This window comes from Gavia stellata, chromosome Z (genome assembly GCF_030936135.1).
Source record: "Gavia stellata isolate bGavSte3 chromosome Z, bGavSte3.hap2, whole genome shotgun sequence".
NCBI classification, from domain to species: domain Eukaryota; kingdom Metazoa; phylum Chordata; class Aves; order Gaviiformes; family Gaviidae; genus Gavia; species Gavia stellata.
In genome coordinates, this window is record NC_082637.1 from 47,286,442 (window position 1) to 47,300,623 (window position 14,182).

Consider the following 14,182-nt stretch of genomic DNA (forward strand, 5'->3'; position numbering starts at 1 on the left):
TGAGCGACTAGTAGATAGTGCCAGGCCAATTTACATTTCTAGGTAAATTGCCCAAACATAAGTAGAATCATAGAATAGTTTGAGTTGGAAGGAACCTTTAAAGGTCATCTAGTCCAACCTTCAAACAGAACGAGATGAGAAATATGTGATTAAAAACAGTGAACTACTAGCATGGTGATTACTCCTGTTGGGTGGTTTTTTTGTGTTAGTGAATCATCTAATGCTTATCTTAATTTTCTCTCAGTAGAGACATTTCTGATTGTGCTTTTTATTTAATTTTTGATCTTTTAGCTTGTTACCAGTCTGTACTGATTACTATTCCTGTATTTCAAGGTATTTTTATATAGATTGTAAGTAATCACTAAAAAACCCCAAAACAAAAGAAAAAAACCCGCAACACCCCAAAAAACATAAAAAACCAAACCCCAAATCCTAAATAAGCACATCTTCTTGAGAAGAGCCTTGGTATGGAGAATTTCTATTTTTAAGAGAAAGTGCAGTGTATATCATGGAAAACTGGATTTTAAAATCCAACCTTGTGTTTTTGAAGTAATATTTATATTGACAAATATTTCTTCAGTATGTTTGGTGGATGAAAGATAAAGGCCATATATATTTCTGTAGAAAAGTAAAAAAGGAAATTAAAAAAAATTGCTATAATTCTTTCACAGAACATTTTATTACTCTGACCTTTTGAAAAAGCCAGGTCAGACACTACGCTGCAGTAGTAGTACGCAAAGGTACAAAGCAGTATGGACCTTTCTTTCCTCCAACGTAAGAAACTATGATCTGGTATTATGATGAGGGGTTCTGCTTGTTTTGTTTGTATTTCACTTTATGAATTATAGAAGCATTTTCAAATGCTGCATTTATGACAGTCCAGTAGACGTATAGGATATTTTTCCACTGTTGATGACCTGTGTTTTTGTATGTATGATGTTTTACTTTAGAAATCTGTAGTGTCTATTTCCGTCCATTGCAAATGGGATAGAATTTATCTAAGAATTATTGAAAGAATTGCTTACTTTGAAGGAAATGGGTCTGCTTCCTTTTTTAAGGGGAACTTGAATTTTGTATCAGTTCATGAACTATATCTTAGTATAAACAGTATAAACATGAACTATATCTTAGTATGAACTGTGTGGTGGTATCTTTGTGCCTGGAAAGAGGAGTTTTATGTAATGGGTCACGTAGCCATCATTGAAAAATAAGGTGGTTTTTGGGTCTGTTAAATTCGACTTCAAAGTAATTACAATGCCAAAAATTGGTTCATACGTGTTTGGTATTGTGGTGGCTTTTTTTCTGCTGATTGCATTGGAGGTTTGTCTTGTGAGAAAAGATTATCTAACTCTCATGTTTTCTATTCTGAATTTTAAAACAGAACCTGTTTGGGATGATTTTGGCTTTTATGCTCTGGAAGCAAAGTCATCCAGAAGGTATTCCATTTAGAAGGTCCTCTTACCATCAGAAAGTAATCAGAGGAGAGTCATCAGATACTAGAGCTTGAAAACTACTTTATATATTTTTAATGTGTTTGTTTGGAAATAAATGAGACAAATTATAGTAAAGTGCTTTTAATAGCCTTGTCCCACAGTAATACTTTACATTCTCTGTTCTATAAATAAATTCTAGAAACTAATTGAAATGCTTTTGTAACTTTCAACTGGTAGTGTAGACTGAATAGGCATTATTTAGTAGTTTAAATTAAAATTTAGTACAGGATACCCAGAAGTTTTGGCACAGGTGATTATTCTTTTGTAGATGAGCATATTTACAAAGGGAAAGTTTGTGGCATTTACTTAAATTCATTCAGGGTGGGGGGAAAGGCGGGATTTGTAAATGAAGTTCAGTAGCTAAGCAGTTGTAACTGTTTTGAACGGTTGAAAAGGTTAACGTATCTGCTAAAATACCTTCTATTCTCTCACAAAGCAGAGAAAACACGTAGGGAAGCACAGCTTTTTGTACTGTGGAATATGCCTACAGCCACCAGTAAAATTAGAATTGCTTGAAAGGAAGTGTGGGAATGTGGCATGTTGGTGTTTGTGTCCTACCTTATGCTGTGGCTGCAGTCATCTCTACGTGTTTTGCAAGCTGTAACACTTAAAATGTGCCACCCCAGGTTTGCTGTTTTGAATTTAAGATTATAATAAGAGCCTGGAAAAAAGAGTCTCTGTAATCCAAATGTACATGTGTAAGCGTTGATGGCATACCTGTGACTCTAATACATCTCGTTATGGTGGGAGGTGGGTAATAAAACAGTGACGTGATCTGAACTTCAGCTATTTTTGTGGAAGTATCCCTTTGTTTTCAATCACACTGCAGAACGTACAGTTTTCAGAAGACTTCGCTTACGCTTTCTATTGCAAGATGAATTTCATGCTTAGATTTTTAACTTGTGTCGTGGTATAAGCCCAGCTGGCAGCTAAGCACCACACAGCTGCTTGCTCACTCCCCGCCTGCCCCAGTGGGATGGGGGAGAGAATAGGAAAAGTAAAAGTGAGAAAGCTCGTGGGTTGAGATAAGAACAGTTTAAGTGAAATGAAATAAAATAAAATAATAATAATAATGATAATAAAAATTGCAATGAAAAGGAAAATAACAACAACAACAGCAAACAAGAAAGGCAAGTGATGCAAATGAAAACAATTGCTCACCACCCTCCAACCGATGCCCAGCCCAAGCAGCGGTCCCCAGCCAGCTTTCCCCCTAGTTTATATACTGAGCATGACATCATATGGTAGAGAATATCCCTTTGGTCAGTCGGGGTCAGCTGTCCCGGCTGTGTCCCCTCCCAACTTCCCGTGCACCCCCAGCCCACTCACCGGTGGGGTGGTGTGAGAAGCAGAAAAGGCCTTGACTCTGTGCAAGCACTGCTCAGCAGTAACTAAACCATCTCTGTATTGGCAGCACTGTTTCCAGCACAAATCCGAAACACAGCCCCATACTAGCTACTATGAAGAAAATTAACTCTATCCCAGCCAAAAGCAGCACAACTTGAAATAGTTGAACATGTGAGAATTGAAGTGAAAGGAGTGTGCTGCCTTGTTTGGAAAGCACCCTTTTCTGTCATGAAGTAGGAAAGTAGGGACCTGCAAATTGTAAGGACAAGTGATTCCATTGCTTTTTAAACACAAAGATTGGAGATTGTTCACACAGAAGTATTGGGGACTGCTTGAAAAACAAGTAAGGAAAATAAGGGTAGTTTTAAAAGCCTGCAGTAAGTCTCATTACTACTTTGTCTGATTATTTCTACAGTTTTGTTAAAATTCTGACTCAGAGAGGTTTTATGCTTTCTCAGTGAAAAGGGCTATTAAATATCTGGGCACTTGAAATAACTTCTTTTTTTTAAAACTACACGTATAATATTACCACAGACATTCATTTGTGGAGTTTTGGAATACTGTTCTTAATTAATATAAATCTCTTAGGAATAACTATACTGGATTGATTTATTTATTTTGCCTGGTATATTATCATTATTTCAGTAGGAAAATGGAAGTCTATTGGAGCACCTTGCAAATAACAGTAACGTCCACTATTAAATATAACCCTAACCCAGGCAGGCATGTTACTTTTGCTTAAGTGTGATCAAGTAATTATTTTTCAGACTAACAACTTTCAGGATAATACTCTGATGTGCGAGCATATAATTTATTTCTCTTTGGTGCAAAACCATTCATTACTTTTCCCTGTTCATCAGAGCTGTTCTTTACTCCAGAATACCTAAAATCCCTATGGGCGTGACATTGATCCATTTTATTTAAACAGACTGGGTGGATTTTTTTGTGTGTTCTCCTATAGAAAATTCATTATTTGACCTATACTTTACCCTAATAATAGCAACAATAATACAGTAGCCAAATTCCTTCTACTTTAAAAGCATGTCACTGTTTTTCTTCTGCTTCTTATTGTGGCTAAATAAAATGCAAATGTAAGTCATTTAGCTTTTGTTAAATTACCTGATGTGGATTTTTTTCCCAATAAAATAAACCCTGCTTTACATGTTGTTGTACAATGAAACCAGGCAAAAATGACCTTGTTTGTACCTTGTTTTCCCTTGTAACTGGCTGGCTAATATATACAAAAGGGCTTGTAAGTGATGTAGAATTACTATTTTATATTCTAGATATTATCCAGAACTGTAAATTTAATATAAACATTATTCATTTTTAGGTTATCAAAGACTTCCTAGGCTTTTAGTGAAATCACTGTCAAGTAACAATTTATGCATTTATCACTGAATAAATATAATTTTTAAATATTTATTGCCCAGTGGGAGAAAGCTACAGACAGGGTACAGAAAATTCCTCTTTCCCTTTTGTGTATTGCTTCTGCATGGTACTCTGGAGCTGCCATTGCCAGATGTGGACATGCTTCTGTTGAAAATAACAGTATCACTATTATACACAAGGCTCTGGATTATTTGCTTCCCCACCAGAAGAACGTTGTGTGTGGGCGGATTATTGGCATTTCAAGGTCTGTGCAGAGTCTGGGAAGCTGGATCCTGCTGTAAACAGACCAACAGTCAAGAGTGGGTGTGGGGAGGGGCATACATCTCTGATTATTTTAAGAAGAGAAGTTCCAAGAAGTTCTGAACTGAGATGTAGTACAGGAAACTTAAACAGACCTTCCTGTTTTCAGGGGAATTGTGTGCATTTGCTAAATGCAAAAATTCACAAGCTGAGCTAGTGCATGAGGTAAGTAACATTTTGTTTCAGTCTATGCACTGACACAAATAGCTTCTGAATTTACCTGTTAGTAGTATGATTGCCTTTTTATAGCAGGATTTCCATGTAGATCACTGAAAACCACGTAGGTCTGACATCCCCATTACCTTTGGTGCATTTATTATGTTAGTAATGTTTTTGTTATGCCTCTGATTGGCTTTGCAAACAATTAATTACAGTGTAGCCTCTTTAAAGGCTGAAAACACAAGTAAGTGTGTGTGAGATAACCTGTAGATAAAATGTCTTCACTTGTATTCTGTGATTCGTTTACAGGTCCTTCAGCAGCTTTTAAATCACTTCAGAAAAAACAAGGATAAAGTTCTTCTTTTCTCCTTTTCCACAAAGGTGAGCTCCATATGTTTGGTGGTTTTTTTTATCTATTAACTGCAGCAGTACGTTCTGAAGCTTAAAGCACTGAAGTGGCAGCTGTCAATCACTTTTCCTTCCTCTCTGTACTATGGGAAATAATGATAAGGACAGTGTGCCATACTCCAGAAGGATGTTGAATCCTTATGTTATCCCATGATAAAAATGGTGATGGCAAAACAAATGTAACACTTGGCTGCCTTCCTTAGAGCTTTTTAAAATTGTTGTATTACTTCACGTGTAGATAGCTCATGCTGAGTTCAGCTGTTATGTCTTGAGTTAGAACAGCGTCACGGCAAAATACAACTGAAATACGACTGAAATTTCATACAACCTTTATGGTAGCACTGAAAGTAGTTAAACTTCCTCTGTTCTGCTGGCTTTTGACTGTCACCAGTGGTGAAACTTCAACCTTGAGACTTACTACACCAGTTGGTTTGAACGGAAAACAGTGTTTAAATGGAGCAAGAGGTGTATGTGCACTTCACTTTTAAGGGACTTGCTCCTTGATTTTCTTGTTAGGGAATAACATGTTTCCTGAAATGGTGCAAACTATAATATGGTTTTCTTTACTTAAATATTCATAATGATAGCATTAAAAAGTATTAAAAAATAATAGTGTGAATGACGGTTCAGAGTCTTAAATATTTAATAACTTTGTGGCTTTAAGGTAAACTGCAAGTTTAATATTTAGATGTAGTAATAAAATGCTCATGTGTCTTAGGCTGTGCTTCATGGTGTTCGAGACCAGACTGACTGCTGGTTACTGCAGTGTCTTTTCACCCTGTCCCTTTGAACTCTGGCTGTGCATACCAGCCTGTTCCTCTGTGCTGGCTCTGGTGCTCATTTACCATAATTCAAGTCATTGTAACTTGCTAAGATGGTACGAAACTGTTTAAGTTGCCTCCCTGCTTTTTGGGTTGAGCTGACTCAGCATCACTTAGAGGTGGGACAGGCAGCCAGGGTTGGAGGATTGAGTGAGACCACAGCGGAGCAACAGGACAAGAGGAAATGGCCTCAAGTTGCACCAGGGCAGGTTTAGACTGGGTATTAGGAAAAATTTCTTTACTGAGAGAGTGGTGAAGCATTGGAACAGGCTGCCCAGGGAGGTGGTGGAGTCATCATCACTGGAGGTGTTCAAGGAGCATGTGGACATGGCATTATGGGACATGGTTTAGTGGGCATGGTGGTGTTGGGTTGATGGTTGGGCTTGATGATCTTACAGGTCATTTCCAACCTTAATGATTCTGTGATTCTGTGATTATTCACCTTGAGTGCTGTAGAATCACAGCTAAAGAATGTCGAGGATGTTGGTATGAAAATGGGAAAGTTTTACTCTTTGTTTTCAACACTTGGTCTATTGAAAATATATTTGAGAAACATGGCCTCTGTTTAATTGAAAAGATAATGGTAAGCACTTAATCCTTTTTTTTATTTTTCCACCCAGTTGCTAGATGTGCTGGAACAATACTGTATGGCATCTGGGCTAGATTACCGAAGACTTGATGGAAATACAAAATCAGAAGATAGAATCAGAGTTGTAAGAGAGTTCAACAGCATTCAAGAAATTAACATATGTCTAGTATCTACAATGTAAGAAAATTTAACTTGTGGTCTGTTTCACTCTGTCTTTCTAGTGTTTAGTAAATAGGTTACTCTGCATTTTATTTGATGGCCTTGTGAGGGATTACTTTTTTGAGAAAGTTGAGTTGTTCTCTTGTCTGTTAGTAAACATAGGCTCACTGCTGTGGACGGAATCTTCTTAAAATACCTGAAGACTTCCGCCCTTCCCATCTCCTCTGCTTTGAGGATTGCTAAGATGTGAAACGAGTGGGTCTTCTGAATCCTAGTTTTAAACTTCCACTTGCTGTGGGAGTGAGGAAACATGAAATGCTATATTGAACTGAAAAATTATCTTAGTGTTACTGTAATTTATTAACCACGTTAATTAGCATATGTCTATCTAAAATACTTGAAACAATTCTTAATTGTCTTCTAAAAATGTAGTTGCCTATCAGATCTGCTTATCAATTTATGATGGGTAATGAATTATTTTGAAATAGAGCAATATGTTCAACTAAAATTAATGAAAATATGATGACCATTCTTTTATCTTCTTTTCTTTTTTTTTTTCCTCCTTAATTCTGGTTACTTCCATGTTTCATCTTGGGTGAAGTTTGTTACCACGCAAGGGCAGGAAGTGAACAAAGAAAACTTTAATCTTCCTTCCCAGAGCAAAACTTAGTGAAACTTGATGAAACGTGTGAATGTGCTGTTGTTGCCTATATGGTCACTTTGGTCCTTCTTTACTGAAAGTGTGCATTTTGGAGTTAGGAGGAGCCACACTATCTCTGTTTAATTAGAAGTTAGATGTAATCTTAAAGACTGTTACAAGTGCATGTCAGAACTGTCTTCAGATACTTTCTGGTGCATGTGGGCAGGGTTGTGAAGAGATTTGTTTTGTTGGTCGTGCACATTTGTTTGTAATCTTCGTCAACTGTGGAACCTGGCTATCAGCTTGCCTAAGGCCTTCATGGGTCCCTGTTCTTTGTCCCAAAAGACAGCAGGGAATTACTTCATCTGTAGCCTTAGGAAAGACTATAGTTTGTGATTCTATCAGTCTTGTTTAGTTGTGTAATTATAACCTTTTCAATTCTGTTCCATTAATTTACATAGAAATAAAAATGAAGGTCAGGTAAACAGAGATGGAGTTTCTCCTTTCTGCTATTAGAGCTTGTGAATAAAGAGATTGGTGAGCTTTCTATGCCTGCTGGTCATGCTGGAGATGAGTCTTGATTCTGTTTTTCTTAGTGTTTCTCTCTTAGTGTTTCTCATCTTGCTGAGTAAAAGGAAGGAAGAAACAGTGACGGAATTGCAGTCAGTATAACCAGTGTTCACAAAGAAAAACAGAAGGTGCAATTCTTTGTGTAGTTTATCACAGATAACAAAAAATTATCTTTTTGCTTGCTTGATGTACAGTAATGGAAGCAGCTTTAATTTTGTAATCCTTTGGAAATCAGAAAGTGATTTATCCCAGTTCTACTCTACAAGAGATTCATCCTTCCCCTTAACTCAGGTTTCAGGCATTAGGACTTCACAGTATATTCTTTATTTCTCAACACATAGTAAGTTGACAGAATTGGATCATACTCTTCTGTCCATACTTTCTTGCAAAGTTTTTGGCCGACTGTTCTGTGTAGTCAACTTGTACGTGGTCTGAAAGTCCCTTTGCTTGAAGAGCCAAATGTTGATTTTTGCTGAAAATACTTGCACAGTCTTTTGGCTGCAAAAACGCATTCTGCAGAGGATGAATTCCCCGCATAGTGATCTTGAGTCTGCCATTCTAGTCCACTGTCACAGTTAACATACAACTTTAAACAGGAAGCTCCAATATATAAATTAGTGAGTTACAGTGCAGACAGTGGTGATGACTTCACTGTTAAATTTACAGTGTTCTTGTTTTGTATTCCATTTTTTTTATACTGGCAAAATGCCATTTCTGCCTGGAATTGCCTATGTATAGCCCGTAGACACTTGGAAATTCTGATTTTAATTGGTTGGTGAATTTTTTGAGAAATAGGGCCTTAAACAATAAAGTAAAAAAAAATATTAATAATCTATCTATATAACTTAACCTCAACTCTTACAGTTAATGTTAGTATTAAACATAGTCATGTAGCTATTCCTAATGCTTTCATGGATAGCTATGACTAATATAGCTATATGGGTATTTATATTTTATGGGTGTTGAGAGAAAATATGATTGATTTTTTTTTCAGAGCTTGTAAATTCCATCAAACCAGTAGGTATATATTATTAATTTCAGCCTTGAGCTTTATGGAAAAATAGGTATACATGTGTTGGAACTTTTAAGGCTCATGAAGTAAAGTCTATTTCGGAATACTTCAGTCCTGTGCTGGTGTTGCTGGGAAAATGTATGATTGTTTGGAAGAAAGGAAGGGGATTTTTGGTCATGCTTAGAAACATTAAAATAATTGCTGGTGTTGCTATAACTTGATAGGAGAATGTCAGAGCTTGCAACTCCATTGATGCTGCTTAGCCTGAAGAAGGGGAACAGCATATGTACAATACTCAAGTCTACACAGTCCTGTTCCATTGCAGTGTTCTGGAAGGAATAAGAGCAGCAAGCGTTCCCACCTTTTAAAACTAAATCACTATTCTCTGGGTTTTCTATGCTAGTCTTTGTCTAGATTAATTCCTTCAGAATAATCATAAACTAAAATCTGTTTCTGCTTCTTGGTTTTTTTATTATGTAAAGAGAAGTGCTTGAATGATGAAGAGATGATGGTTACAGAAAGTAAGATATATAGTATACTAGATAGTTTGGGGTTTTTTTATTGTGAAAGGTTACGGTATGCACTTCCATTCTGCCTGCAGTGTTGTCAATTACTGTCCATTCCTGAACTGCTCTCCATTACTTTGTACTTTTCCAGGGCTTCATTTAACTTGAATTCTTCACAACTAGGTTGCAAATAATTTTTGTTGTGCTTGCAATCACTTTAAAGAACTCTCAGCTGCAAGATCTCACTGAAACAGCAAACTTGCAAACTATAAAAAACTTACCTCAGTAAAGAGAATTACATAGTCACAGCCTTCATGGAAACTTTCCTAATGCGATATTGTTTTGTAACTTCTGAACATTGTGGTATTAAGTTGTCAGTGACAGAATATAAACCAAAGCCATTTATTTAACACTGTGCAGTTTTAAATAAGATGATATGTTGAAAACTGTTGTTTGTAACAGAACTGTTAAGAGACATTTCATACAGAGCTCTTCATTTGAGCTGTATTATAGTAATTTTCATGGACCATCTTACAACAATGACTTTAACCTCTGGTGAAAATGATGTCTAAAATGGAAGACCTTCTTTACAATGCACAAACTAACTACTGCATTCGTTCTGTTCATGAAGGATATAGGAGCCATTCTTTTTCTGTTTTGGAGTATCTGAATTTTTGTGGCACACCTAAAAATATTGAAAAGTAGAATCTTTAAGTATGCTGTTTAGTTAATTTTCATAGTCAGTCTGCTTTACTGACGCTAAGGCTTTGCACTGAGGTTTAATTCACATTTCAGTTCCAAATACTGCCATTTTTTTATGAGAAAGCATTTGGAAAAACATGTTGACTTACGTTTCAGTCTGACTGCAGGGTTGGTTTGGTAAGATGAGAGGCTGAATTCTGTCCTCACTAAAAAGAAATACACCAAAATTCCAAAATACAGTAAGGTATTCTGAAAAATACAAAGATTTTTATTCAGCATTTCAAACTTTGAGAGTGCTCATCCTCCGGAAACCTCCGTTAATATTGGTAGGTTCCCACATCCTCTCCCTTTCCAGATTTAACTAACCCAACACCACACCACACCTGGAAGGAAGAGGCCACAACTGTATTTACGTTAACAAGGATTCCATGAAGACCAAAAGGTGGTGGGGCTCCATAAGGTTTTGGTTTCTGTCTCCATTTGTTCACATCCCTGGAAACTTTACTTTTCACACTGCTTCAAACAAGCAGAATATAAAGTAATCTATTAAAACAAGGTGCTTGGTAAATTAAATGGGATTGACTTTTTCAATGTTGTGGTACCTCATTCAGAAAAAAACACACTTGAATTAGTGCTGTCTCTGTCAATGTAAAGAATTGTTTTAATAGTTAAATTAATAATAGTATTTGGCATGTGCTTGTATGGGAACTTGTCTCTTTTTGTAGGAATGTTGGTTGAGCCAGTTGAAAAGAATTTTCAGTATTAGCTTGTTTTGCAGCTGGATGAGAAGTGGCGATTTCTTCACTTTTGTTCCTGTCAAATCATACAGCTATGCACATGCCAAACTCCAAGTAACTGAGGAGTTTTGATTCAGCAAGGGCATTAGTTAGCTACCTCAGGTTAAACATATGCTCAAATTCTTTGTTGACTTGCAGGCTTTACCTGAAAGTACAATACAGCTGTTGAATGTTTAAGATGATGTAGCTGGTACCCCTGTGACTCCTTACCCCCACAGTAGACAATTTTCTTACAGTAACTTTTTTCCTTGTAATGACAGGTATGAATGTTGCTGATATGCAGCTTTGTGGCCAACTGTATTTTTAACAGTTGACTTACATACTGTACAAATATACTTGTGACAGTTGTTAATTCTTATAGATATGACTTACCCTAGACTGTGACCATTTTAGTGGAAGCTGCATAGCATTTTTGTCAAAACTATGTTCTGGGATTAGAGGAAGTAAAATTTAATGCAGACTTTTTATTTAAGCTATAGTTTTCCTGCTTCTATAATGTTAACTGGCATGAAAGTGGTTATGAATTTCAGTATAGTCAGTGGGGGAGTTAGCCTGTGTAGGGCTCAGTGGGTATGAAGCAGCAATTGACTTTACTGTAGTAAGCTGATAGCAGTTAGTTATGACTCAGCGAGTCATACAGTTTGTAACCTTCTTGCTACTTGGGTGCATTTTACATCAGTGGTTATTTAAGTATGTGGTGCTTGTTAACAGTAACACAAAGCTGTACCCCACTATTTTCAGTATCTCTATTGTGCTCTGCTTTTATTTTGGGGAAGGGTATGCTAATATGGACCTAATACACTGAAAAAAAAATATGTGTTTTTCGTACTGCCAAATAGTTCTATTTTTTCATTTTTACATTTTTAGGGCTGGTGGACTGGGTCTTAATTTTGTTGGTGCCAATGTTGTTATACTGTTTGATCCTACATGGAACCCAGCAAATGATCTTCAAGCTATTGACAGGTATACTCTCAAAATACAGAACTTGATCCATGTTGTACTCTTCTTTTGCTTTGATCCTGTAATCCAATTGTCCAACTAAACCTTCCTAAGGGAAGAAATTTTTGACATAGTCTGACTTGTCCACAAGACAGTAAGAAATGTCCAGCTAAATTATTTTTTAGCTTTGTTCTTGTTTTTAACCCTGAATTTTACTTCTTATTTTTCATTTTATTTTTGTGGCACTGTGGTGATGGGCTCATTTAAAAAAATAAAAGCAAAACGCTATAGTTACTGTAACTTTTTGTGATCTCTAGAACAAGTGTGTATGTGTGTATAGCTGGATGGCATTTTTCCTGTGTTTGTCAGGACAGAGTAGGTTGTAATTGACACTAGTTCAAGTGATGTTTTGAATTCCAGAATCCTTGAAGAAAAACATATATGTTCTTTACTGCTTCACCCTTGTGGAGATTAGTGTCTCTTCAGCACTCACTTCTATCTCTGATATTAGGCCATTGGAGGATTTCCAGGAGTCTGGATTTTTCTTTCAAGGCTTTTAGATCATAGGATATTTCCCTAGCAATTTGGGACAGACTTGTGAATAGGTGAAGTAAAGAATATTGGAAGCCTTCAAAATTCAGTAGGCTTATATATTTCCATGAGCAGAAATAAACTTGTTTCTGTTGTCCCATCCAATTACGTAATTCCATTTTAAGCATCTTTCTGACTTCTAAAAGATGTTTATGTGCACCTGTTCTAGAGAAATATGTATATCAGAAATGTGTATTGTTGGAAGTAGCTGTCTTTAAAGAATCCTTGGAAGACCACATTTCTATAAATTGGTTCAGTCTCTCTTGAATTTTCAGAATATAATCTATTAGAAGTCTCAGAATTTGCCGTTTAGATAGAACACTGCTTGTTCATTAGCTTTTTTTATTATGATGTAACTTGAAGTGTTTTATAAAGATAAGAAGGAACAGGATGCCCCAGGTAACCCATGATCTAACTCCTACATAATACAAATAATAGAATATCTTGTGTAAGAGCAGATAAAGATGGGGGGGGGGGGTGGGGGGTGGGGGGGGGTGGGGGCGGGCAACTGAGAAAACATAGTGGAAGATGTGTTTCAAGAGAGATAGGAGACAGGCCTTGTGATACAAATTGAGGAGAGAGATTTTTTGACTGGATAGTCCTGGGAAGAAACTTGGAAAAATAAGGGTGAAGGAAAAGGGAATGAAATACTGAGGAAAAGTGAAAAAGCAAACAAACAAAAAAAACAACAAAAACCAACCAACTCATAAATGATGTAGAGTACTCCTGTTCTATTGGAATGCTTTTATTTATTTATTTACTTATTTTACTACCCCTAAGAGCTCTCTTTTATTTTTTTACTGTTAAAATTTATGTTTTTTAATATGCCACTGTCCTTGCAGAGCTTATAGGATTGGCCAATACAAAGATGTCAAAGTGTTTAGATTGATATCCTTGGGAACTGTGGAAGAGATGATGTACTTGCGACAAGTTTATAAGCAGGTAAAGTTCACAGACTATTTAGATTGGGAGCTCATCAGCTGTTTCAATGACTGAAAGCTAAGCTAGCCTATAGCAAAATTGTAGTTTACCTTGGTTTTATGATATATGCTGTTACCTTAACTTACTAAGCAGAGATACATCGTTTAGCAATGGTCAAAGAACAAAACAGAATGATATTTGCATTCAAGTTTTTCTGTAACTTTTGACAGTATAATTATGCGTTATGATTATGCGTTAATCAGGTTATAGAGAGAACTATTTTATTTAGAAACTTGTAAAATATATCTGTGAAGGTTGTAGTTAGTATCTGCAGCAGCCTGATTCAGGCAGCTTTTTCTGTTGAAAGGTTGGAGAAAGAGAGCAAAAAATCTTGCTGGTGCTATAGAAGAAAAGCAAGAAGACATTGCTACTCTCCTGCCTTTGAAAACTTGCTTATAAAAGGAGGGGGAAACAGCTTGTAGTTGCTGCTATTATGAAGACAAGAAGTGATCTTGTCTGCCAGAATACTTAACCTGGAACAATTGCTCTGTCTAAATTTTGCTACTTGCATTGATAGGTTTAAAAACCTAAGAGTGGGAAAAACAAAGTGTGTGGTTTGAGGAACATAATCTAGCAACTGTTTCCTCATGAGATCAGAATTAAAACAAAAAATAAGCAAACTCAAACATGAACACCAAAGAGCAGGCTGCAGAATAATAAGTAACTAGATGAAATATGAACGTGTTTTTCTCAAGAAAAGTTGCAAGTTAAGAAATAAGATGACTGGCTTTAAGTTAAGATACTGATATTATAGGCTTATAAACTTGGAGAAGGGA

At 36.3% G+C, this 14,182-nt stretch overlaps 1 protein-coding gene across 1 annotated transcript in view; it reads left to right on the plus strand.

Moving 5' to 3' along the window:
• ERCC6L2 (ERCC excision repair 6 like 2) overlaps nucleotides 1-14,182 on the plus strand; it is a 37,367-nt gene that overhangs the window by 20,621 nt on the left and 2,564 nt on the right. The window contains exons 10-13 of the mRNA XM_059833353.1: nucleotides 5,001-5,072; nucleotides 6,541-6,686; nucleotides 11,763-11,858; nucleotides 13,268-13,367. Of these exons, the coding sequence (XP_059689336.1) occupies nucleotides 5,001-5,072; nucleotides 6,541-6,686; nucleotides 11,763-11,858; nucleotides 13,268-13,367 (414 nt within the window). The remainder of the gene's footprint in view (nucleotides 1-5,000; nucleotides 5,073-6,540; nucleotides 6,687-11,762; nucleotides 11,859-13,267; nucleotides 13,368-14,182) is intronic.